This window comes from Nerophis ophidion, unplaced genomic scaffold (assembly GCF_033978795.1).
Source record: "Nerophis ophidion isolate RoL-2023_Sa unplaced genomic scaffold, RoL_Noph_v1.0 HiC_scaffold_33, whole genome shotgun sequence".
Lineage (NCBI taxonomy): Eukaryota > Metazoa > Chordata > Actinopteri > Syngnathiformes > Syngnathidae > Nerophis > Nerophis ophidion.
Genome location: NW_026906955.1, coordinates 93,476 through 119,495, shown reverse-complemented (window position 1 = coordinate 119,495; position 26,020 = coordinate 93,476). Strand labels below are relative to the sequence as shown.

General features: G+C 40.9%; 1 protein-coding gene across 4 annotated transcripts; it reads right to left on the bottom strand.

Moving 5' to 3' along the window:
- Positions 1-660: 660 nt before the first annotated feature.
- On the bottom strand, positions 661-22,757 carry LOC133546572 (oocyte zinc finger protein XlCOF22-like). Of its 4 annotated transcripts, XR_009805240.1 has the most exons (8): positions 22,448-22,757; positions 20,403-20,593; positions 20,097-20,223; positions 19,883-19,953; positions 19,704-19,768; positions 19,471-19,545; positions 19,234-19,371; positions 18,387-18,506 (listed from the first exon to the last, which is right to left on the bottom strand). XR_009805240.1 is itself a non-coding variant. In XM_061892348.1 (6 exons), exons 1-6 carry the CDS (start codon positions 19,514-19,516, stop codon positions 3,946-3,948), a joined length of 642 nt encoding a protein of 213 aa, XP_061748332.1. In that variant the 5' UTR covers positions 19,517-19,542; the 3' UTR covers positions 3,801-3,945. The 4 variants fall into 4 exon arrangements, 3 of the variants coding, with proteins under 3 accessions (XP_061748330.1, XP_061748331.1, XP_061748332.1); XM_061892348.1 differs by lacking the exons at positions 19,704-19,768; positions 19,883-19,953; positions 20,097-20,223; positions 20,403-20,593; positions 22,448-22,757 and adding exons at positions 3,801-3,966; positions 4,082-4,155; positions 18,826-19,028 and having other exon boundaries at positions 18,347-18,506; positions 19,471-19,542; XM_061892346.1 differs by lacking the exons at positions 19,704-19,768; positions 19,883-19,953; positions 20,097-20,223; positions 20,403-20,593; positions 22,448-22,757 and adding exons at positions 661-4,155; positions 18,826-19,028 and having other exon boundaries at positions 18,347-18,506; positions 19,471-19,504.
- Between the last annotated feature and the right edge of the window lie 3,263 nt (positions 22,758-26,020).

Genomic DNA, 26,020 nt, shown 5'->3' with positions numbered 1-26,020 from the left:
AGGCTGAATGTAATTTAGAAAAAGTTGCAACGTTGGCTAATAAAACAAAGCTGTTTTTTTTTCTTTCAAACTGTCATTGCTTAAAACATAATACTGAATCAAAATCAAAATATTTTTGGTGGAAGATTCAGCAAATTTGTTGAGTAAATAATCCAAAAAATGTATATTTTGTTTTTTTCTTACTGTACCGAAAATGAACCGAACCGTGACCTCTGAACCGAGGTACGTACCGAACCAAAATTGTTGTGTACCGTTACACCCCTAATATATATATATAAGCATATATATATATATATATACATATACACTTACATTTTTTTAATGTATGTAAAATGTCTTGTACTGTTTACTCTCACCTTTTCAGTCCAATTGTTCTGTTCAGTTTTTAATAAAAGTACACAATGTTGCGTATTCATGCATGTAATTGACAAAAAAAAAATACTAATACAAAATATCTAATCTATAAATGTAGAAACATTTTAAAATAGTGTTAGACAAACAACAATGTTACACATACAGTCACACATTTTAAAAGGAGATTATTTTGTATAAAATATATGTACACTAAATGTAATTTGCACGTATCACATGTTTTGTACTGTTTTGGACTTAGTGACCTTTTTAGTAAAACTGCTCCTCTTGTAATAATTGATGTCAATATAAAAGTACACAATGATTTGATTTTTATTAAGGATCCCCATTAGCTGGTTGCCATAACAACCCACTAGTCTTCCTGGGGTCCACAACTCAACACAATTACAAGTAAAAGCATATAATTGTAACTACGCAATACAGACAAAAAAAAAAAAAAAAGGCATCAATAAGAAAACAGGCAAACAATTTACAGTCACAGAATAATAATGACCATATACATATAACTACACAATAAAAATCCAAACATAAAAAAATCATCAACGAGCAAAGTAATTTAAAAACTCAGATAAAATATTACTTTCATTTTAAAATGCTGTTTACTTTCAGTGCCGGTGAGAATTTGAGGCAGGTTATTCCAGAGCGATACAGATCCATAAATAAAAGATTTCCGCAAAGCATTCTTCCTGGGACGAGGGAGTACAAAATGCCCCTCACTGGACGCCCTGATATTATGATTGTGCATAGTGCTACTGTCAACTATTTGGACCGTGAGAAAAGCAGGAGTTTTACTACCGGTTACTGATTTGAAGAAAATAAGAGTATTAGCTGACAAACTGTTCTGCACTGTTAGCCAGGAAAGAGATGATTTGACCAGGACAGACTGCAGTCCACCATCACTCCAAGGAGCTTGGCACTTCTGACCTGTTGAAACACCGAGCCTCAGATCCAACTTTGGGTCCCAAGATAACCCTTGCCTGGTCCCCAATACAATACAATACAATAGGTTTTTCAGATGTTAAGGACAAGTCTGTTACAAACTGTCCAGTCATGCACAGCTTTCAGTTACTCACTCAATACTACATTAAGTACACTGCATGATACTCAATACTACATTAAGTACACTGCATGATACTCAACACTACATTAAGTACACTGCATGATACTCAACACTACATTAAGTACACTGCATGATACTCAATACTACATTAAGTACACTGCATGATACTCAATACTACATTAAGTACACTGCATGATACTCACTACATTAAGTACACTGCATGATACTCAACACTACATTAAGTACACTGCATGATACTCAATACTACATTAAGTACACTGCATGATACTCAACACTACATTAAGTACACTGCATGATACTCAATACTACATTAAGTACACTGCATGATACTCAACACTACATTAAGTACACTGGATGAGGGTGCAGCATAATATAAGGTTGCATCATCAGCATAAAGAACCAATTTGGCACGCCTGGTAGCCCAAGGTAAATCATTGGTGAATATAGAAAAAAATAAAGGTCCCAGGCAACTTCCCTGTGGAACACCACAATCCAAACTTCTGCTATTAGACAAGCTGCCATTAAAATACACCTGTTGAGATCTTGAGGACAAATAACTTTGTATCCACATTAAAGCCCAAGTATTAAAACCATAACATTTAAGTTGATCAATTAAAAGAGTGGTCAATCATTGGTCATCTGTATAAGAGCAGTGGCTCCTTCTATATGCATGTGGACAATCAGTAGCGAGCCCATTTGACTGAATTTGGGCATACACACATTTCTCCAGTATTTTACATAAAGCAGGTAGGATGCTTATTGGTCTAGAATTGCCCTCATTGAAAGCCATGTTGGCATCCTTATGTAGAGGAGTAACCTTTGCCAGCTTCCATATGTTTGGACACAGAGCAACTTGTAAAAATCTATTAAAAATATGACAAACAGGCACTGATATGACACCAGCAGTCAATTTCAGTAACTTACTATCCAGGTTGTCTGCACCAGCTACTTTGTTGTCCCGAAGAGAGTGTAGTAACCTCTCGACCTCGCTGACTTCAACCTGATGAAAATTGAATTCACACCCCTTATTATCCATTATTATATTCCTGATGAGGTCAGCTGATTTGTTGTAATTGGATATATGCATACAATGTTGCATATTAATGCATGCAATGGGCTGAAAAAATGGTGTATAAATGTAGAAGCATGTTGACAAGATTGTGTTAGACAAACAACAATGTCACACATGTTATATGTGCTGATGTTGTTAGAAAGTCCAAATGAAAGTCTGGACAGTTTATTTCAAATCCTGCAGTTTCATTTGCTGCTGCTGTTCTCACCAGCACACTTGTGTTTCTTACACTGGTACTTAGAAGACAATCTTTCACCACACACACTGCAACTCAACACTTTCTCTCCTGGGTGTCTTCTCATGTGTGCTACAAGGGTTGATCGGTCACCAAAGCTTCTGTTGCAGATTGAACATGTGAAAGGTTTCTCACCAGTGTGTGTTCTCTTGTGTTTTTTCAAACTCTGACTTTGTGTAAAACATTTACCACAGGTTGAACAGGAATAAGGTTTTTCACCAGTGTGTGTTCTCATGTGTGCTACAAGGGTTGATCGTTGACAAAAGTTTCTGTTGCAGACTGAACAGGAATGTGATTTTTCACCAGTGTGTGTTTTCATGTGTCTTTTCATATCTGAATTTTGTGTAAAACCTTTACCACAGAATGAACAGGAAAAAGGTTTTTCACCAGTGTGTATTCTCCTATGCACTTTCAAATATGCCTTCCTTGCAAAAGATAAGCGACAGATTGAACAGGAAAAAGGTTTTTCACCAGTGTGTGTTGTCATGTGTTCTTTCAAATGTGCCTTCCTTGTGAAAGATAAGCGACAGATTGAACACAAAATGGGTTTATCACCAGTGTGTGTTCTCATATGTTCTTTCAAATATCGACATTCCGCAAAACCTCTACTACAGATTGAACAGATAAAAGGTTTGGGTCTGGTGTGTATTCTCTTGTGTCCTTTCAGAGAACTACGGTATTTAAAGGATTTGTGACAGGTAGAACATGTGAAGTAAGTGTTGTCAGTGTGACATGTTGCATCATCATCAGTGTCAGGAGAGTGTGAGGTTGTGTCCTCACTATCTGATAATGTTGCATCATCATCATCAGTGTCAGGAGAGTGTGAGGTTGTGTCCTCACTATCTGATAATGTTGCATCATCATCAGTGTGAGGAGAGTGTGAGGTTGTGTCCTCACTATCTGATAGTGGAGCTAAGAGCTTGTCTGCTTGTGATCCTCCACAGTGGTCTCCATCAGCTTCTGTTGTCATGTGTTGTGTTGAGCTGCTGCTTGGAGGCTCCCCCCCTCCCCTCTCCTCACTTTCATCATCTTCACTCTTCACACTCACTGGGAACTCCTCCAACCATTTAGGCTGACTGATCCCTTCTTCCTCCTCTTCCTCTTTAATGTGAGGGGTCAGCGGGTTCTCTTGCTCCTTGAAGTGAGGGGTCAGTGGGTCCTCCTCTTCATTTTTGATGTGTAAGATCAGTGGGTCCTCCGCTTGACCTTTAATGTACAGGATCAGTTTAACACTACGGGTCTGTGGTGTCTTGTCTTCTTCTTTAATGCGTGGGGGCTTTGGCTCCTGTCCTCCCCCTTTGATGTGTTGGGAATGTGGTACCTCTTCTTCCTCGTGTATGTTGGAGGAATGTGGTTCCGCCTCCTGATCACAAGGCAGATGTTCTTCTTCGAGGTCTGCGGGACAGGAGAAAACAAACATTCTTGAGAGAAGTCCATCTTTGCTCAGTCACATGAGACATTGTCCTGCACCAATATATGATGCCACAATCTCATCAGTTTCCCCTCTCAACAGTCAGGGTACTTCCAGATGACACATGAAGAAGATTGTCAGGGGAATGTCTTCCCAGGCCAACGTCCAATCCACGTTATTCATATAAAAACATCCTCAAAGTCATTCCTGCAATCCTTAATGGTAGACACCATACCTGAAAGTGTGCTGTTCTCCCTCTGAATAAGTCATACACACACAGGAAATAATGTACCACATGCCAGCCTCCACGCAGTAGTATTAGTGATGAGCTCCCCCTGCTGGTGGACTATAATTACTGTCATTTTCACATTCATCTTTAGAGACATTTCACACTAAAAAAGCATGAGCACAGTCAACATATTGGCCAAAAAAGATTAAATCTGTTTTGCTTTCATTTAGAGAGTGTCGCCACAATCAAACTGGGAAAAATTAATCAAATTACTGACTACACCTTCAAAAGAGAACTTGTTTATCTTATTAATAATAGTAATAATGGATTAGAATAATTTAGCGTTTCTAAACACTCAAATTGTGTTAGAGTGAGAACTGAGAAGGAATCATTCATGCAGTCCACACATTCAATGTGGTAAGCTACATTTAATTATAATAATAATGATAGATAATAATAATAATAATAATAATATTAATAACAATAATAAATAGATGAAGCAATTCCTGAAATAATTGTGTGTGAATGCTCCAATACTGAAGTTGAAGTAAAATGCTGACAGAATGTAGTATGAATGTAAGAATAGTTTGAATGTTGGAATGGTTTGAATGTTGAAGAGTTGGAATGTCCAGGAAAAGTGTCATTTGGTTAAAAACTTGGGAACATGTTAGTTTGAATGTCCAGGAAAAGTGTCATTTGGTTGAAAACTTGGGAACATGTTAGTTTGAATGTCCAGGATGAGTGGAATATGTTGATGTTGGAATGGTGTGAATAGGTTCATATCAATGGTAACTTCCTGGAAATTTGGGAATTTGGGGAAAAGCGGGATTTTTTTGAAAATGATGAAGAGCATGAACAAGTTGAATTAGTTAGTGTTGGAATTGTTTAAATCGGTCAAGAAATGTTGAAGTAGTAACAGTTTTTTAATTGAAAAATGGTATTACTGAATTTTGTGAAAACCGGGAATTTTTCACTTGTTTTTTTTGTCCTGACTCAGAGGAATGTTTTGACAGTGGAACAGTTGGAATGTGAAAGGAGTCATCGCAGTATAGAGGGTTGGAAATAATGTTAGAAAAATAACGAAATTCCTGGAAATTTGGTGAATGTGGAAAAATAGTTGTTTGAATTTCCAAGATGAATGGAATGTGCTGAAGGTGGAATGCTTTGAATGGGTTGAAAAATGTGGGAATTGTGGAAGTTAGAAAAATTGACAATTCATTTTGAATGGGGAAAATATCCCTAAAAACTGGGAATTTTAGGAAATCCGGGAATATTTTTAAATAAGTGTTGAAAGGGAGTTGGAACGGTTTGAATCGCATGAAAAATGTGGGAGTTGTTGAACTTTGATTTCATTAATTTCAATGGGAATTTCCTGAAAATTTGGGAATTTTGGGAAGAGAGATTTTTGGGGAAAATTGTGAATGTTCTGAATGGTGAGTGTTGGACTTTCAAATCGGCCGAGAAATGTCGAAGTAGTAACATTTTTAATTGAGAAATGGTATTATGGAATTCCTGGAATTTTGAAAAAAAAAAAAAAACAGGAATTTTTCTAAGTTCGAAAAACAACATTGTTTTTTGTCCTGATAAAGAGAAAAGATTTGAAGATTGAACGGCTTACACTTGCATGGCATCTCATAAGCTGGACAACACACTGTGTCCAATGTTTTCACAAAGATAAAGTAAGTCATATTTTTGGTTCATTTAATAGTTCAAACAAATTTACATTATTGCAATCAGTTGATAAAACATTGTCCTTTACAATTATAAAAGCTTTTAAAAAAAATTCTACTACTCTGCTAGCATGTCAGCAGACGGGGGTAGATCCTGCTGAAATCTATGTATTGAATGAGTACACAATCCTTTTGAATCAGAAAAATATCGTTTTTGAATCGAGAATCGAATCGAAAAAAATCGATGTATTATCGAATCGTGACCCCAAGAATCGATATAAAATTGAATCGTGGGACTCACAAAGATTCACAGCCCTAATATATATATATATACATATACATATATACATCCATATATACACGTCACGGTTCGGTTCATTTTCGGTACAGTAAGAAAACAAAATACACATTTTTTGATTATTTATTTGACAAATTTGCTAAATCTTCCACCAAAAATATTTTTCTTAGTGGAATATTTGAGGTGAAGTAATCGGAAACTTGGATAGGTCGATAATTCATAACAAAATTGATTTTGATTCAATATTATGTTTTGAGCAATGACAATTTGAAAGAAAAAAAAACTGCTTAGTTTTATTAGTCAACATTGCAACTTTTTCTAAATTACATTTAGCCTTTAAGCTTTTTTATTTCACTTTTGTTTATGTTTTTGTTTATTTTAATAGTATTTTTAGAATGTGTCGTGGGCCATTAAAACATTAGCTGTGGGCCGCAAATGGCCTCCGGGGAACACTTTTGACACCCCTGGAAAAGATAATAAAAAATAAAATCTGATAAATCTATGGTTAAAAAGCAGAGCCTGGCGACGCATGCACGTTTATCATAACTCTCTCTGTCTCTGTCTCCCTCATCAATGTTGCTGCGTGCAGCACTTTTTGTTTTGTTTTTAACCCCTTCTTAACCTTATACACATAAATATATACATACATACAAACATATACATACATATATTTACACATACATGCATACACACAAATATATACATACATACAAACACACGCATACATATACATGTATACATACCCACATATACACACACACATACCTGTAACCACACACACACACACACACACACACACACGAGACCACAAATCCATACACAGGCTGGAGGGACAGCGATTAAGTCCCGGCACCCACTGCCCACTGAGAACTAGCCGATCCCCCAAACCCCACAGGTCCGGCCCCGCACCCCCGCCACCCAGGGACAACCCCCGACAAGCCTGCCCCAGACAACGGTTCGAAACCGGGCGCGGCAGAGTGCAAGGGGACCCCAGGCCCACATCCGACAAGCCAACCAACACGACAATAAACAAGTATGAAGCCGGCAAGTTCGTCAGCCCCGACAACCACCACGAGTGCGTGCTACCACGAGACACAACATCGGCCACTCCCCTGCAACGGACCCAGCAGCCACGTACACCCACACCACAAACAAACGGCAGCAGAAAATGCAGCTGCAATAGCCCCAGACAGCCAGCACCACCCTATCAAATCAAAGTGACCGAGGAAAAAAAAAAAACTGCGACCGCCAACCACACGCCAACAGGATCATGAAGACCAGCCCGCGCCAGCCCGCCCCTCAGCCTAAACGCCAACATGCAAACAAGAGACATCAACACCTCCCCCACCAATATACCCCTCCACCCCAACCCAAACCCGCACAAACACACCACAGCCCAAACAACCGAGACACAGCATCTAGACCAGACAAAGCTGCCACAGCATCAAGTCACCAACACAGACTCCACAGCGCCAGGTCGGGCCACAAGGGCACAGACCTCACTCAACAGGAAGCGAGACCCGCGCGACGCCCCACACAAATAAATAATATATATTATTTTTTTATTTTGTCTTTTAATAAAATAAAAAATAATAATTACAAATAATGGGCTTCACGGTGGGAGAGGGGTTAGTGCGTCTGCCTCACAATACGAAGGTCCTGCAGTCCTGGGTTCAAATCCAGGCTCGGGATCTTTCTGTGTGGAGTTTGCATGTCCTCCCCGTGAATGCGTGGGTTCCCTCCGGGAACTCCGGCTTCCTCCCACTTCCAAAGACATGCACCTGGGGATAGGTTGATTGGCAACACTAAATTGGCCCGAGTGTGTGAATGTTGTCTGTCTATCGGTGTTGGCCCTGCGATGAGGTGGCGACTTGTCCAGGGTGTACCCCGCCTTCCGCCCGATTGTAGCTGAGATAGGCGCCAGCGCCCCCCGTGAAAGGGAATAAGCGGTAGAAAATGGATGGATGGAATTACAAATAATAATAATCATAATCATATATATATCTATATATATATATATATATAGATATATATATGCCGTATTTCCTTGAATTGCCGTCGGGGCACTAATTAATTTAAAACCTCTTCTCACTGCTGCACTTACCAAAGGCATGCGGTAAAAGTAAGCATGCACTAATTATTTTAAAAACTCTTCTCACTCCGGCGCTTACATAAGGCATGCAGTAAATTTAGGCCTGCGCTTATAAATTTGAGTGTTATGTAAGGATACCATCATGAAAAGCACTTTGATTAAAAAAAACGTTAATGTACGGGAGCCTGTAAAGGATTGTATTTTACCTTGGGGGATGCTCCAATTATTCACTATTTACCCAATAAATCTAGTCTAAGAGAGAATGAGAGGAGACGGCTTATATAGTTGAACAATTTACTATATACACCACATAAACATACAATAACCAGACAATAATAAACACACATTAATTACACTCATACACTTGTCCCCAACTCGCGCTGTCCACCTCCCTCGCAGCAATGTAGCCACGATAGCACACAACTAAACTCTTTATAATGTTCCACACTCGCTCTCCAAATAGTAAACAGTCACAGGGGAGAGGGTCTCTTTAACAAACTTAACTAATACGTGACTAAACCTGCCGTTCGTGAAGTCACTGTGCAGCAAACAAACACACGTGCGAGCTGCGGTTAGCACACCCGTCCCATCTACTGGCAACGTGAGTGCCCAAACGTCCTAAACTTTAACGAGTGCAACATATAAACTGTCACTTATAACACACTGAAATAGGAACCTTAATGTGGTTATTTCTCTGAACTGCAACCGTGGTGAACTATCTCCAGTGTAGTATTAACGACGCTACGTTGCTTGTTAATGCCGTAGCTCTTTTAACACTTTGTTTAACGTGCCGGCGGAAACGGAACTGCCTGTAACCATAGCAACCGGAAACCATGGCAACAGGTAAACAACTTAAAGAAACACATTTTACCTTTCCAAACAACACATATGAAATAGAAATAAAAAATAATAATAATTAAACCCTTAACAGAAACAATCTCCTATTTGTAGAACTACAGGAACAATTACATAAATATGCAAACTTTCAGAACATTTAATATGTGCATAAAAAAATGCAGATGGCCTTAAAACGCCACAACACTCAGTCACCGTATGTAAGTACACAAAATAAAGACTCGACATAAACATAAATTCAATCGGATCAGAAACATTGGAGGAACCGGGATTAAAACCTGATGCTAACCGGCCATAGAAAATACATGGATACGGCTAGTAGCTACTATTAGCAAACAAATTCACTTACCAACTCAGCTTAATATCTTAACATCGCCACACTCTCTCATCGCAATTCGGCCCTGATGGTCGGCACATTTACGTGTATCCACCGCACCTGGCAGCCATCTTGGAACGCTGGATTATATAGAGCGCGATAGGCAGCAGCAGGTCACGTGACCGCCTGTGTTAAACTCGCGAGATTAAACGTGGAAACGGCGCAGGTAATATGAGGGGATGCCATGACAGGAAATATGGCTTATTTCCCACCCATGTTACACACATGTGACGTGACGAGTTTGACCCGGCGGTGAACCGAGGCATGCGCTAATTATTTTGCTTAACAAGTTTGACCCGGCAGTAATTTTAGGCATGCGCCAATTCTAAGCATGCGCTAATTATTTTGCAAAACGAGTTTGACCCGGCGGTAAAACGAGGCAAGCGGATAACAAACCCGGCGGCAGTTCAAGGAAATACAGTATATATATATATATATATATATAGTGATTTAAGGCTATATAAGTAAACATTGATTGATTGATTGATATATATATATACAAACCCCGTTTCCATATATGAGTTGGGAAATTGTGTTAGATGTAAATATAAACGGAATACAATGATTTGCAAATCCTTTTCAAGCCATATTCAATTGAATGCAATACAAAGACAAGATATTTGATGTTCAAACTCAAACTTTATTTTTTTTGCAAATAATAATTAACTTAGAATTTCATGGCTGCAAGACATGCCAAAGTAGTTGGGAAAGGGCATTTTCACCACTGTGTTACATCACCTTTTCTTTTAACAACCCTCAATAAATGTTTGGGAATTGAGGAAACTAATTGTTGAAGCTTTGAAAGTGGAATTATTTCCCATTTTTGTTTTATGTAGAGCTTCAGTCCTTCAACAGTTCGGGGTCTCCGCTGTCGTATTTTATTTACGCTTCATAATGCGACACACATTTTCCATGGGAGACTGGTCTGGACTGCAGGCAGACCAGGAAAGTACCCGCACTCTTATTTTACGAAGCCACGCTGTTGTAACACTTGTCTTGCATAAATAAGCAGGGGCGCCTTGGTAACCTTGCTTGGATGGCAGCATATGTTGCTCCAAAACCTGTATGTACCTTTCAGCATTAATGGTGCCTTCTCAGATGTGTAAGTTACCCATGCCTTGGCCACTAATACACCCCCATAATATCACAGATGCTGGCTTTTGAACTTTGCGCCTATAACAGTCCGAATGGTTATTTTCCTCTTAGTTCTTGAGGACACCACGTCCTCTGTTTCCGAATATAATTTGAATTGTGGACTCGTCAGACCACAGAACACTTTTCCACTTTGCATCAGTCCATCTTAGGTGAGCTCGGGCCCAGCCAAGCCGGCGGTGTTTCAGGATATTGCAGATGTAGCGACCAACTGTAGTTACTGACAGTGGTTTTATGAAGTGTTCCTGAGCCCATGTGATGATATCCTTTACGCACTGATGTCGGTTTTTGATAAAGTACCGCCTGAGGGATCAGAAGTCTGTAATATCATTGCTTACGTGCAGTGATTTCTCCAGATTCTCTGAACTTTTTGATGAATTACGGACCGTAGATGGTCAAATCCCTAAATTCCTTGCAATAGCTCGTTGAGAAATGTTGTTCTAAAACTGTTTGACAATTTGCTTACAAAGTGGTGACCCTCGCCCCATCCTTATTTGTGAATTACTTAGCATTTCATGGAAGCTGCTTTTATAGCCAATCATGGCACCCACCTGTTCCCAATTAGCCTGCACACCTGTAGGATGTTCCAAATAAGTGTTTGATGAGCATTCCTCAACTTTATCAGTATTTGTTGCCACCTTTCCCAACTTCTTTCTCATGGGTTGCTGGCATCAAATTCTAAAGTTAATGGTTATTTGCAAAACAAAAAAATGTTTATCAGTTTGAACATCAAATATGTAGCATATTCAACTGAATATGGGTTGAAAATGTTTTGCAAATCATTGTTTTTCGTTTATATTTACATCTAACACAATTTCCCAACTCATATGGAAACGGGGTTTGTATATATATATATATATATATATATATATATATATATATATATATATATATATATACATACATACATACATACATATATAAAAGATAAAATAAAAATAATAATAATAATAATTGAATAAAATCCTCACACCTTCAGCGAGGTCTTTGCCCGAGAAAGGCAGGCCACCGGACCGCAGTCCCCGAAACCCGCGCCAGCCGAAGAGGCAATGAGGCGTGCGCCGTACTCCCATACCCCAACCCCCTCACGCATGTGTACAGGGCCCACTGTGTGTCTACTGTGTAGTTAAAATTAGGAGGCCAGCCGTTACAGCCGACCTTCAGTCCCTATTGATGTGTGTACTGTATCGAGAGTGAGATGTGTATGTTTATGGAAACTAATAATGCGATTCAAATTGGGGGACATCAAGGTCATGGTGGGTCCCAACCAAGCCGAGCCCCCCAAATCCTAAGTGTCTATAATGCAGCTAAGATTGAGCAATGGACGAGCAGGGGACAAGACAGGGGGACTGGAGTCCCATAGGAGGCGCCCTTCTCCCCCCTACCATGCCTCCCCGCAGGGCAATCCCCCAAAGTCTTATATATGTGTGAGTGTGTGTGCTATAAGTAGGAGGAGTAGAGGGCCCGGACATACCCCCTCCACCCCCAGTCCATGCAGGCGACAACCAGGAACTACGGCCAGGAGGCCGCCGCCCTCCCCCATGGCCCGTGACCTACACCAGACCACTTTAAAGGGCGCCATGCGAGTCCACCCTGCTAAACAAAGCCAACACCCGCCCACCCCAACACAACCCTGTAGAGTCCATACCGGCAACCGAATGCAGAAAAACTGCAACTGAAACGTAGTGTATTTGCTGCAATGGAGGATGGTTGAACGTGTGATGTAAGAAGATAAAGTTAGCTGTCATGACAACTAATTCCTCTAGTCGGCCAACTGAACATCAAAAATACAAATCAGCAGTTAAAAATCTGGACGTTTAGGGTCTTTGTGAGTGGAAACTATTGTATTATGTCCCATACTAAATCAGAGTTTTAAGGTTTGATGAACATGATGGCCTTGTCTAACGAAGTTTAGTTTCTATACAGTTTGGGGATTATAAATATGGAAGTAAAAATACATCTATTGTTTTGTGTCAGTTTTGTTCAAGTAAACTCCTATTTGTTAAACCTTGTACAAGTTTAAAAGTATCACAATGCTATTTTTTGTTAGCCTGTCAATGTGGTCGTCTATTGTATGTTAGCATTAAGCTAGTGGCGCAAAAGCCAACCTTTATCCTGTATGGTTGTATTGTGACGTGTCTTCTTCCATTCATCCATCCATTTTCTACCTCCTGTTCCTTTTCTTTTATCATGAATTGAATAACGTGGACAGGGTTAACGATTTAAAAATTTGTTTAAAAAACACCCGAATGGTGTTACCATTTAGTGGTCAATTGTACAGAATATGTACTGTACTGTGCAATCTACTAATAAAAGTCTCAATCAATCAATCAAACAGGGGGGCGGAAGCCGGCGTACACCCTGGAAAATTCCATAAAACCTTTAAACTACTTTTAAAATGTTATCCTAAGTAAAAATGTATCCTCCAGTTTGTGACTATTATAAGGCATATTTCCTGAGGATATGCATTTTTACAGCATGTTTTAAAGAGATAGCACTCTGGGTATATAATATTGATCAACCTTTGATAATGTTTCTACATCCTGTGAACGGGCTGATGCTGTGATGAAAGTCAGAACATAAATACATGTCGGGAAAATGCACATTTCAGCAAAAATGGATGGCAGGCAACCTTTTTAAGACCTGGTTAAAGATTGGTGGCGGTAAACCCTGAGAGACATGTGTGTGTTATAAGATGATGTTAGAATTAGCTTTATTATTTAGGTTTAGGGGGCCCCGTCATGGGGGGCCGCCCCCGGCCCAGTTCTGACTTGTTCCACCACTGCTCATTGTGATTATATTATATATTCCAAATGTCATGTTCTTGTTATTAATCAAATATAGTGTTAGAAAAGATGTGAGAGTAAGTAAACCAACCTGTTCTGTGTAACACAACTTGATGTTTCTTGAAAACAGCGTCCAGTAGTTGTTTGTTCTCCCCTTTTGTTCTAGAAAGTTCCGCCTCGTATTCTGCTATCGTTCTTTCGAACACTACAAATATTTCTTCAACGGCAGCAGTTAGTCGCTGATCCACCAACGCTCTCAACATTTGTAATGTAGACATTTTCACACAATCACAACACTTTACTCTCACACTTGATCTCTACTTAGCGATGTGTTGATAACTTCTGTGTCTTCTGTTAGCAGCTAACAAGCTAAGCTAACTAGCGAGCTAAGCTAACTAACAAGCAAAGACAGCACGAAAAGCGGCACAGTGCTTCTAGCGCTTCGAGACGACTTTGTCCTTACATAAAGAATCAAAGATATATTTTCTACGACGTCAATATTTCAAACTGGAGAAGAAATAATAAGACTGACTTATTAGCGTCCTGCTCGCGGCTTTCTGCGTCGATGTGCTTTTACGACAGTTAGCACACTTGACGTTACAAGGCAGTACTGCTCTGTTCTGCCGCCTTCCTTTTTTAAATTTTTTTATAAACCTTTATTTATAAAACTGCAACATTTACAAACAATCGATAAATAATAATTAAAATAAGTACAAAAACATTACAAATGAGCGCCAGGGGGTTGTAAAGTCAATAATGTAACTAAAATAGTGAGGTGAATTATATTTATATAGCACTTTTCTCAGTTGGCTCAAAACGTTTTACATTGTCAAACCTATTACATTTAAACCAGTGTGGGTGGTGTCATGTACTGTTTTGTCATGTCCGAGCCACCGTAGCCTGTGTTCAGTGTGTGACGTCACGAGAGCGAGGGAGAGTTTGACTCTGGAGGTTGTTAATAAAAACGGGAGTGATCCGAGGCATTGAGTTGAGACGTGTTGCCTGATTATTATTCAATTAAGACACCTAAATAAGCATATAGGTGAAACTGAGGACATAACAGGTGGCACTGGGAGCAGGTGGGTAAAGTGTCTTGCCCAAGGACACAACGGCAGCGACTAGTATGGTGCAAGCAGGGATCGAACCTGCAACCCTCAAGTTGCTGGCACGCCTGCTCTACCAAATGAGCCCAATAATGTAAGTAAAATAGAATGCTATGTAGCATATTTGAGCTTAATGGAGTTATTACCATTGCAGTACAAAGTCTTCATTGTGTTGCAGAAAAAATGTGTCAAGTGTCTTGGAGATACATTCATGTGACAATAGCCTCTGTTTTTTTTAAAAATGTTTATTTATAAATTTCAGCTTTGGGAAGTTGACATTGTTTTCTTATTATATGTGTACTATCATTCTATGTTTGTATTGGTGTAGGCCTATTAACAAGACCTCACATCATAGAAATAGCCGAGTGCGGACCGGAACACACGTCACTGAACTTCTGACCAATAGGAACCATTCTGCTGTGAAGGGACGTTAGCCAGCCGGTTGCTGTCTCACACTACAAAGGAACCATAGACAAGGAACGCCTCCTGAAAACTGTGACGTCGGCTTAGAAGTCGGACACGGTTTTTCAACTCCGAATGTATCACGTTAGGTAGCCAGCTGCAGCGCACGAGGCAACGTGAAGAAGTCCAATTAACTACTCAATTAGAGGCGGGGAGAATGGCAGCCATTGTTAACCCCGTTTACATCGCCAGCGACAAAAGGAATCAAAAGGAGGGAGTCTCACAGCAAAGTGCATGTTGTCAGAAAAGTAGCATATTTGTTATTATCATTATTCAGACAGTTAAAGGCCTACTGAAATGAGATGTTCTTTTTTAAACGGGGATAGCAGCTCCATTCTATGTGTCATACTTCATCATTTTGCCACATTGCCATATTTTTGCTGAAAGGATTTAGTAGAGAACATCCACGATAAAGTTTGCAACTTTTGGTCGCTAATAAAAAAGCCTTGCCTGCACCGGAAGTAGCAGACGATGTGCGCGTGACGTCACGGGTTGTGGAGCTCCTCACATCTGAACATTGTTTACAATCATGGCCACCAGCAGCAAGAGCAATTCGGACCGAGAAAGCGACAATTTCCCCATTAATTTGATCGAGGATGAAAGATTCGTGGATGAGGATATTTGATAGTGGAGGACTAGAAAAAAATAATAAATAAATAAAATAAAAAGTGACGGCTCCGGGCGGCGGCAGTGTGAGCGTTTCAGATGTACAAACCCCGTTTCCATATGAGTTGGGAAATTGTCTTAGATGTAAATATAAACAGAATACAATGATTTGCAAATCATTTTCAAGCCCTATTCAGTTGAATATGCTACAAAGACAACATATTTCATGTTCAAACTCATAAACATTTTTTTTTGCAAATAATCATTAACTTTAGAATTTGATGCCAGCAACAAGTGACAAATAAGTTGGGAAAGGTGGCAATAAATATTGATAAAGTTGAGGAATGCTCATCAAACACTTATTTGGAACATCCCACAGGTGTGCAGGCTAATTGGGAACAGGTGGGTGCCATGATTTGGTATAAAAGCAGCTTCCATGAAATGCTAAGTAATTCACAAACAAGGATGGGGTGAGGGTCACCAATTTGTAAGCAAATTGTCGAACAGTTTTAGAACAACATTTCTCAACGAGCTATTGCAAGGAATTTAGCGATTTTACCATCTACGGTCCGTAAAATCATCAAAAAGTTCAGAGAATCTGGAGAAATTACTGCACGTAAGCGATGATGTTACGGACGTTTGACCCCTCAGGCGGTACTGCATCAAAAACCGACATCCGTGTGTAAAGGATATCACCACATGGGCTCAGGAACACTTCAGAAAACCACTGTCAGTAACTACAGTTGGTTGCTACATCTGTAAGTGCAAGTTAAAACTCTACTATGCAAAGTAAAACCCATTTACCAACAATACCCAGAAACACCACCGGCTTCGCTGGGCCTGAGATCATCTAAGATAGACTGATGCAAAGTGGGAAGGTGTTCTGTGGTCTGACAAGTCCACATTTCAAATTGTATTTGGAAACTGTGGACGTGGTGTCCTCCAGAACAAAGAGGAAAATAATTATCGTATTAGTGGCCAAGGCATGGGTAACTTGCACATCTGTGAAGGCACCATTAATGCTGAAAGGTCCATACAGGTTTTGGAGCAACATATGTTGTTATCATGGACGCCCCTGCTTATTTCAGCAAGACAAGTGTTAAAACACCGTGGCTTCGTAAAAAAAGAGTGCGGGTACTTTCCTGGCCCGCTTGCAGTCCAGACATGTCTCCCATGAAAAATGTTTAGCGCATTATGAAGCGTAAAATACTAAAGCGGAGACCCCGAACTGTTGAAGGACTGAAGCTCTACATAAAACAAGAATGGGAAATAATTCCACTTTCAAAGCTTCAACAATTAGTTTCCTCAATTCCCAAACATTTATTGAGGGTTTTTAAAAGAAAAGGTGATGTAACACAGTGGTGAACATGCCCTTTCCCAACTACTTTGGCACGTGTTGCAGCCATGAAATTCTAAGTTAATTATTATTTGCAAAATAAAATAAAGTTTATGAGTTTCAACATCAAATATGTTGTCTTTGTAGTGCATTCAATTAAATATGGGTTAAAAAGGATTTGTAAACCATTGTATTCTGTTTATATTTACATCTATCACAATTTCCCAACTCATATGGAAACGGGGTTTGTAATTAGACACATTTACTAGGATAATTCTGGAAGATCCCTTATCTGCTTATTGTTTTAATAGTGTTTTAGTGAGATTGTAAAGGCATACCTCGAAGTCGGATGTCTGCGGTGAACACACCAGTGTCTCAGAGAGAAGCCAAGCTCACAGCTGCCTTTTTGAAAGCTACTGCAGGAGGACGCATAATCCACTGAAGTCTCCAGTAAGAGCCAACTCAATATCACAATTTTCCCATCCAAAAACATGCTGGTTGACGTAGAGAAACATGTTCGCTTGACCGCTCTGTGTTAAAGCTTCACAACCCACAAACCTCGGCTGTGTCTCGGTGCTAAAGGCAGCTGCAGTACACCGCTTTCCACCAACAGCATTCTTCTTTGACGTCTCCATTATTAATTGAACAAATTGCAAAAATTCAGTAACTCAGATGTCCAAATTAGTGTGTGATTATGCGATGAAAAGAGATGCCTTTTAGCCATGTGTGGTGCTGAGCTAATATGTCCCCTCCAACCAATAACGTCACAAGCACGCGTCAACATACGCCTCATCTTTCCGCGACGTTTTCAACAAGAAACTCAGCGGGAAATTTAAAATTGTAATTTAGTAAACTAAAGTGGCCTTATTGGCATGTGTTGCAATGTTAAGTTTTCATCATTGATATATAAACTATCAGACTGCGTGCTCGCTAGTAGTGGCTTTCAGTAGGCCTTAACAGGAATGTTTTCACTACGTCATGTGATTTTGTATTACTTTTATTTCAGTTTTTTTTACGGTGTTTTACAGTGTTGAAAATGCGAAGAAACGCAATAAAGGAAGTCGACAAACATCAGTTGAAGCCTTACGTTAATCCGACCAAGAGAATAAGTTTGGGAGCAGCTACAGGTATGATGCTTGCTACCATTTTTACAGCTGCCCCCACTATTGACTTTGAACGTATGTAATATTACTTTGAAGGATATACTTACTGAAAGGCAACATCTTTGTTGCCATCCTGCTTAAGGACTTTTTGTTGATGACACCCTTCCAATTGATCTGATGTGAAACCTCATCTGTGAAGATCCTGCCCAGGATGTTCCAGGTCACCCGCTTCACATCCTGGCCTCCGATGGCGGCCAAAGAAGAAATCTAAAAGGCAAAAGACATCTCTTTAAACAAACAGGTAAACATTTTAAAGCTTAAGTTGCCTTTAAAATGTTTTTGTTCCTGTTGAAAGCGTCCTGAAATGTAAAAAAAACAGAACCTGTTCTCTTGGCTCATGGACCTATGCCACCTTTACACACCATGTCAAAGCAGGCAGATTGTAGATCACTGACATAATCTTACCACTGAGAGAAGGCGGTTCAGGACAGGCCTGGTTGTCAGGGCTGATTCAATAGAATATTTGCATAATCATGGACAATCAATAAACCTAATGGCAACATTCATATTAAGTAAGAAACCTCACCACTCTTTGTCGAACTGAGCTATTTGATGGTTCATTCAAAAATGCCTCCACTGCCTCCAACTGTTCCAGTGGAAACTGGATATTGGCCGGCATTTCAACTTCTGTACTGCTCAACCCGCTGGTTAAGAAGTTGACCTTCGCCACCAGTTGGTCTTGGGTGTGTTTAATTGTTTCCAGCAGGCTAAGGATCTGGACCTCAGCCGCTGTTGACAAACAGCAGTATAAAATATATCATGTTTCAGTGTTTATCCTCATTACTCATAATCCTGACATTATTTATTGACCTCAGTTAATGACAAAAGTTATTGACAAAGTTTGAAGAAAATATGTGATTGGTTGGGAATTTGAATTTTTTTCCCAAATCTGTGGCACAGAATGACCATCCGCTATATGTCAGTTATTGCTCACCAGAGCAGGAAACGTTGTTGGCCATTCTTCCCCTTCGCCATGTTGGCCTGTAGGCCAGTCTGGATCCAGGCTCCTCTGTCTGCCACATGTTGAGGGCTGGTGTGGGGGGAGGAGGGGGTGGAGGAGGGACTGCCGTTCCTAGTGAGGTGGACATTAGGAGAGAGTCACCAGTTAACCATGACTGATAATACCCAAGGGGACTATCTATTCACAAATATTTCAGAGATCAGTCCCTACCTTGTGTAACTCTCTGCATGTTTAATGCAGGTGCTGGTGAAGGCATATGAATAAGTCCTTCCCCATGGTGAGGTGCTAAGGGAGATAAATTGGTATTAAATGATTGTGATTTTTTATGCAGTATGCAGAAATCCCAGATCAGATGCAATCTGATTTGAAACCAAGTGACCATTGAGGTGTTAATATAGATGGGGCCCACTGTATTCAATATTATTTTGGAGATCAGTCTTTACCTAGAAAGTTATCTCCAGTTGAGGAGTTGAGTTGACTCTTGCTGGCACTCGGCGAGTCGGTGGAGCTGGGAAAAAAGATACAAGGAGAGGGGAACATCTTTAGAACTAAGAATGTTAACCATATCTTTAATATTAATGTGGTGGTTTTGTTTTTTCGATATTAAGAGATTATTCCTTACTCTGCCAGTGCAATTGGCTTGCCAACCCCAGAGATGTGAGGTCACCGTTTCCCGGGTCCCCGAGACGATGGCTGTTGGGTAACCATATCATTAGGATTATTGCAATACCAAAATTGCCAAATATACATATAGTACAAGCATCTCTGGTTTATTTTTCAATGCTACCTTCCTATTACTGTAGAAACATGACAAAAACAAGACAGAACACACTTACACTGGCTTCCCGTTCCTTTTTTCTGGCAGCTCAACCTCATTCTCTGCCTCAGATTGCAGGTCTGAGGTGTTGCAGCCCTTTCCATATTGTTGCATTATTTTTAATGCCTCTTTGTAGTTGTCTAAAACTGAATATGTTAAAATGAACATGAGTTTCAAATTAGCTGTAGAGCTGAACAGAATATTATTATTATAGGTCTCTCTTACAAGAGACCTGGTCAGAAAATAGACAGAATAGGTTATTCCAAGCAGAAAGAGAAGCAACTATAACGTTATTTTTAAAGAAGGCATTTATGAATTTGCATACCACAAGTTCGGACAACAGAAACGTCATATCTTGGCCAGTTTGGCTCATGCTGCTCCTCATTTAAAGCGGCCCTTTTCATTCTGTCTGAGTTTTTAGAGCTGGGCCAGAAAACCATGCCATCATCATACCATCCACTTGGGACAAGCGCAATGTCCCCGTTCATTTGAAATGTGATCAGATGAAAAAGCATCCTTAATGTAGAAAGAAGGAAAAGGGGTATTTATTCATCGTCAAAGGAACATGCACAGCTGTTAGTGTAAACAAATAAGCAAGTAAGATGAGCTGAGATTCAACCTGAATGCTGCCCCAAGGTGGGAAGAAGTATAAGAAAGGTAAAAGTACAGGTTATAATAGTCAGAACTTCAGCAAAATGGTAAAGTAGGGTTTGAAATGATGGGTGTAGTGTATACATGGAATAGTACCAACTTTTGTATAATACTTACAGCTCATTTTCATCCAGAGTAATGGAAGTCATAGTCATAGTCAGAAGTCGGTAGTCAACTAGAGTATTACAGTTTGTAACTTCAACTGATTGTTTATACTGATTAATCTAACCGATTTGAACTCCTAACTGATTGTTTCAACGGATTTGAACTTGAACTTTTTGTTGTTGTTGTTGTGTTTCATTTAGTGGAGGAGGGGTATGGCCACGAAACTATCCCTCTACGGCAAGGCTACACATTTCTGTCGCAGCGCTGACACCTCAACCAACTTCAGCTCATCACATGGATCATTTACAGAAAATATGTTCAGTCTGTCGGAGTTGAAGGGGTAGGTATAGAATGGAGACTGCCGGGAAAATTCTGTGTAAATAGCGTACACAGCATTATCATTTTTGCTAAGGCAGACTTGATCCCCCACCAGAAACATGTTGTCCCATCCATCCATCCATTTTCTGCCGCTTATTCCCGTTCGGGGTATCGGGGGGCGCTGGCGCCTATCTCAGCTACAATCGGGCGGAAGGCGGGGTACACCCTGGACAAGTCGCCACCTCATCGCAGGGCCAACACAGATAGATAGACAACATTCACACTCACATTCACACACTAGGGCCAATTTAGTGTTGCCAATCAACCTATCCCCAGGTGCATGTCTTTGGAAGTGGGAGGAAGCCGGAGTACCCGGAGGGAACCCACGCATTCACGGGGAGAACATGCAAACTCCACACAGAAAGATCCCGAGCCTGGATTTGAACCCAGGACTGCAGGACCTTCGTATTGTGAGGCAGACGCACTAACCCCTCTGCCACCGTGAAGCCCTCTATATATATGTATATATATGTATATGTATGTATATATATATATATATATATATATATGTTGTCCCCTGTTGATAATTTGACGGTCCACCTTTCACATTGCATTTCCCCATATTGTGCATGAACTTCCATGCCAACAAGAATCGGGCCCACAAAATGCTCCCTTTTCAGTGACATGTCTGCATCAGCATCTGTAACCTCACAAAGGCGCCGAACCAGCTGAGCTAGAGGGAACTCAGGTTTTCTAATTAGTTTTTTTATGATTCTCATATGGGAACGCTGAAAAGTAGTCCAGACAGCCATGCCTCTTCACCTCGTCTGCCAGGCGGACCAGACAGTGGACATTGTACACAATCTGGTCTGTCCCATAAAGCTCATCAAAATGGTTGAGAAAAGATTTTAGCATTTGTCCAGCATAGTCAGCAAGGTTGAGATGTTCAGGGCGTGCTTACCAACTTGGACAAAGCAGTTGACCGGAGCATGAAATTAGAGTACATGTTCCGGTCCAGGAATCCTGCCAGCACCACAGGGTCAGTGTACAGTAAGAACTGTCGGAATTCAGTTGCCTTCCAACGGTCCAACTCCCTAAGCGACCGTGGTCTCCTGGTAAAGTCAGTTGGCACCTAGGGCCTCACGGACTGGAGTTTGCCTGACATCCTGTCTGCTTTTAATGCCGGCAGTCTTACTAACGAACATCGGAGCCAAGTTAGGAGCAGTTTCCTTACAATGCCCAAACACAATAGATGCATTTACTGTAATCTAAGGGAAACTGCGTTACCATGCCAACCTTGACATGTTGGCAGCGCTGCTTGGAGGCTCCGCCTCTCTCTTCTCCTCACTTTCACCTTTGACCTCATCATCTTCACTCGTCACAGGGACACCAGTCACTGGGAAGTCCAGCAGTCCTTCATTATGCTCTCCCTCCTGACTGACGCTGTGTTCCTCCTCTTCTTCTTTAATGTGGGAGGTCTGTGGCGCCTCTTCTTCCTTTTTTAAGTGGTCGCTCGGTGGTTCCTCCTTGTTCACTTTAATGTTGGGGGTCAGTGCATCCATCACTTTCTTTTTAAAGTGTGGGGTCTGGGCACCCCCTCTTCCTCTTTGAAGTGGGGGGTGAATGGGTCCTTGTCTTCCTCTTTCAAGTAAGAGGGCTGAGGCTCCTCCTTCACCATCTTGAAGCTCCACTCCTGTTGGTCAGAGAGAAGATGTTCTTCACAGACGTCTGCAAGACACATTATAATGACTTTTATCAGAAATAATCAGAAGTTTTCTGAATGTGTTTGTTTCAACTCTGAAGTTGCACGAAAGGAAAAAACTGAGCCCACACAAACCCTCATGGTAGCACAAGACATTATTCTATCCTTCCTGGGTGGGCACACACACACACACACACACACACACACACACACACACACACACACACACACACACACACACACACACACACACACACACACACACACACACACACACACACACACACACACACACACACACACATTTAATGTAGTACCCTCTCCATTTTTTAAGAGTTTTATAAAGTGTATAGTTGACATACAGGCTACTGTTAAATGAAATATATTAGATGTACAGAGATGACAGACAAATCCTTCATAGATTTTCAAAACAACTGACATCTGACAAATCAGACAGTTAGTATCAGACTGTAAAACACATTATCATCTTTAATGGATTGATCAGTCAAATCATACTGTCAGTGAACTATTGATCACATCAAAATCCGGGGGCGTGGCTTAGAGGTGATAAACCATTTTGATTGATCTGTTTTTGACTATTTGACAGAGAGTGGGTGTTATATTCTCTTATGGCCCCCACCTGTGGAACAGCCTGCCAGAGAGCCTCAGGACTGCAGAGACCCCTGATATTTTTAAAAAAGTGCTAAGGACACACCTTTTTAATCAGAATCAGAATCAGAATAGTTTTTATTGCCATTGCTTGAGAACGGGTTCACAAACTAGGAATTGTTCTTGGTGCATTCGTGCAACATAGAAGACAGAAAAGGTAATAAGATGAGGTGTAAGTGAGCTATCAGATCTGGTTCTTGTTCATGTGTCAAACTTTTTACTGATCATGTTCAACACCTGTTTATTATTATTCATTGTATTGTTTTCTATCAGTGTGTCTAAGAATCATTGGGGGCAATCCCTCTTAGTACCACTTTTAATAAAGCTATATAGGATGCCCCCACGTTCTTCTTCTTGGAGTTTCCATCATATATTGCGAAAACTGGCAGATGATCACAATTGTTGGTTATAAGTAGACCACTCATAGTGTTGTCATCAAAATCATTGGTAACAATATGATCAATAAGCTTGGCACAGTGTCCTGTGATTCTGCTTGGTTTTGTGATTTTAGGATATAAACTGATGCTGAACATTGTATCAATGAAGTCATCAATGGACCTTTGCTTGTTAGGCTTCAATAAGTCAATATTAAAGTCACCACATAAGTACATTATTTTTTGGACCATTGTCCATGTAATTTGCATTGATCCATTCTTCAAATGTTTCTATACTTGAATAAGGGGATCTATATACACACGTGATCAATATGTGTTTGTGTTTTTCCTGACATATTTCAATGCTTATACATTCTATCCATCCATCCATCCATCATCTTCCGCTTATCCGAGGTCGGGTCGCGGGGGCAGCAGCCTAAGCAGGGAAGCCCAGACTTCCCTATCTCCAGCCACTTCGTCCAGCTCTTCCCGGGGGATCCCGAGGCGTTTCCAGGCCAGCCGGGAGACATAGTCTTCCCAACGTGTCCTGGGTCTTCCCCGTGGCCTCCTACCAGCTGGACGTGCCCTAAACACCTCCCTAGGGAGGCGTTCGGGTGGCATCCTGACCAGATGCCCGAACCACCTCATCTGGCTCCTCTCGATGTGAAGGAGCAGCGGCTTTACTTTGAGTTCCTCCCGGATGGCAGAGCTCCTCACCCTATCTCTAAGGGAGAGACCCACCACACGGCGGAGGAAACTCATTTGGGCCGCTTGTACCCGTGATCTTATCCTTTCGGTCATGACCCAAAGCTCATGACCATAGGTGAGGATGGGAACGTAGATCGACCGGTAAATTGAGAGCTTTGCCTTCCGGCTCAGCTCCTTCTTCACCACAACGGATCGATACAACGTCCGCATTACTGAAGACGCCGCACCGATCCCCCTGTCGATCTCACGATCCACTCTTCCCCCACTCGTGAACAAGACTCCTAGGTACTTGAACTCCTCCACTTGGGGCAGGGTCTCCTCCCCAACCCGGAGATGGCACTCCACCCTTTTCCGGGCGAGAACCATGGACTCGGACTTGGAGGTGCTGATTCTCATTCCGGTCGCTTCACACTCGGCTGCGAACCGATCCAGTGAAAGCTGAAGATCCCGGTCAGATGAAGCCATCAGGACTACATCATCTGCAAAAAGCAGAGACCTAATCCCGTGGCCACCAAACCGGATCCCCTCAACGCCTTGACTGCGCCTAGAAATTCTGTCCATAAAAGTTATGAACAGAATGGGTGACAAAGGACAGCCTTGGCGGAGTCCAACCCTCACTGGAAACGTGTCCGACTTACTGCCAGCAATGCGGACCAAGCTCTGACACTGATCATACAGGGAGTGGACTATGTTCTGACACTGATCATACAGGGAGCGGACTGCCACAATAAGACAGTCCGGTACCCCATACTCTCTGAGCACTCCCCACAGGACTCCCCGAGGGAGTCCTGTGGGAGTCCAGCTTATACATTCTACAAAACCCAAAACCAGTGAAGTTGGCACAAATTGTAAATAAAAACAGAATACCATGATTGGAAACTCCTGTTCAACCTATATTTCATTGAATAGACTGCAAAAACAAGATACTTAAGGTTCAAACAGGAAAATGTTATTTTTTGCAAAAAGTAGCTCATTTGGAATATGATGCCTTCAACATGTTTCGAAAAATCTGGCACAGATTTCTCACAAAGAATGAGAAAGTAGAGGAATGCTCATCAAACACTTATTTGGAACATCCCACAGGTGTGCAGGCTAATTGGGAACAGATGGGCCCCATGATTGGATATAAAAGCGGCTTCCATGAAATGCTCAGTCATTCACAAAAAAGGATGGGGCGAGGGTCACCAGTTTGTGAAAAAATGTATGAGCAAATTGTCAAACAATTTAAGAACAACATTTTTCAACAAGCTATTGCAAGGAATTTAGAGATTTCAAAATCTGCGGTCCGTAATATCGTCACAAAGTTCAGAGAATTTGGAGAAATCACTGCACGTAAGCAATGATATTACGGGCCTCCGATCCCCCAGGCGGTACTGCATCAAAAAGCGACATCAGTGTGGAAAGGATATCACCACA

Coding starts and splice junctions, on each gene's coding strand:
- LOC133546572 (XM_061892346.1), bottom strand. Junction 19,029..19,233: donor CAACAACGTTTCCTGCTCTG/GTGAGCAATAAC, acceptor GTTTGTCAACAG/CGGCTGAGGTCCAGATCCTT. Junction 4,156..18,346: donor AACAAAGATGTTGCCTTTCA/GTAAGTATATCC, acceptor CCTGTCCCGCAG/ACCTCGAAGAAGAACATCTG.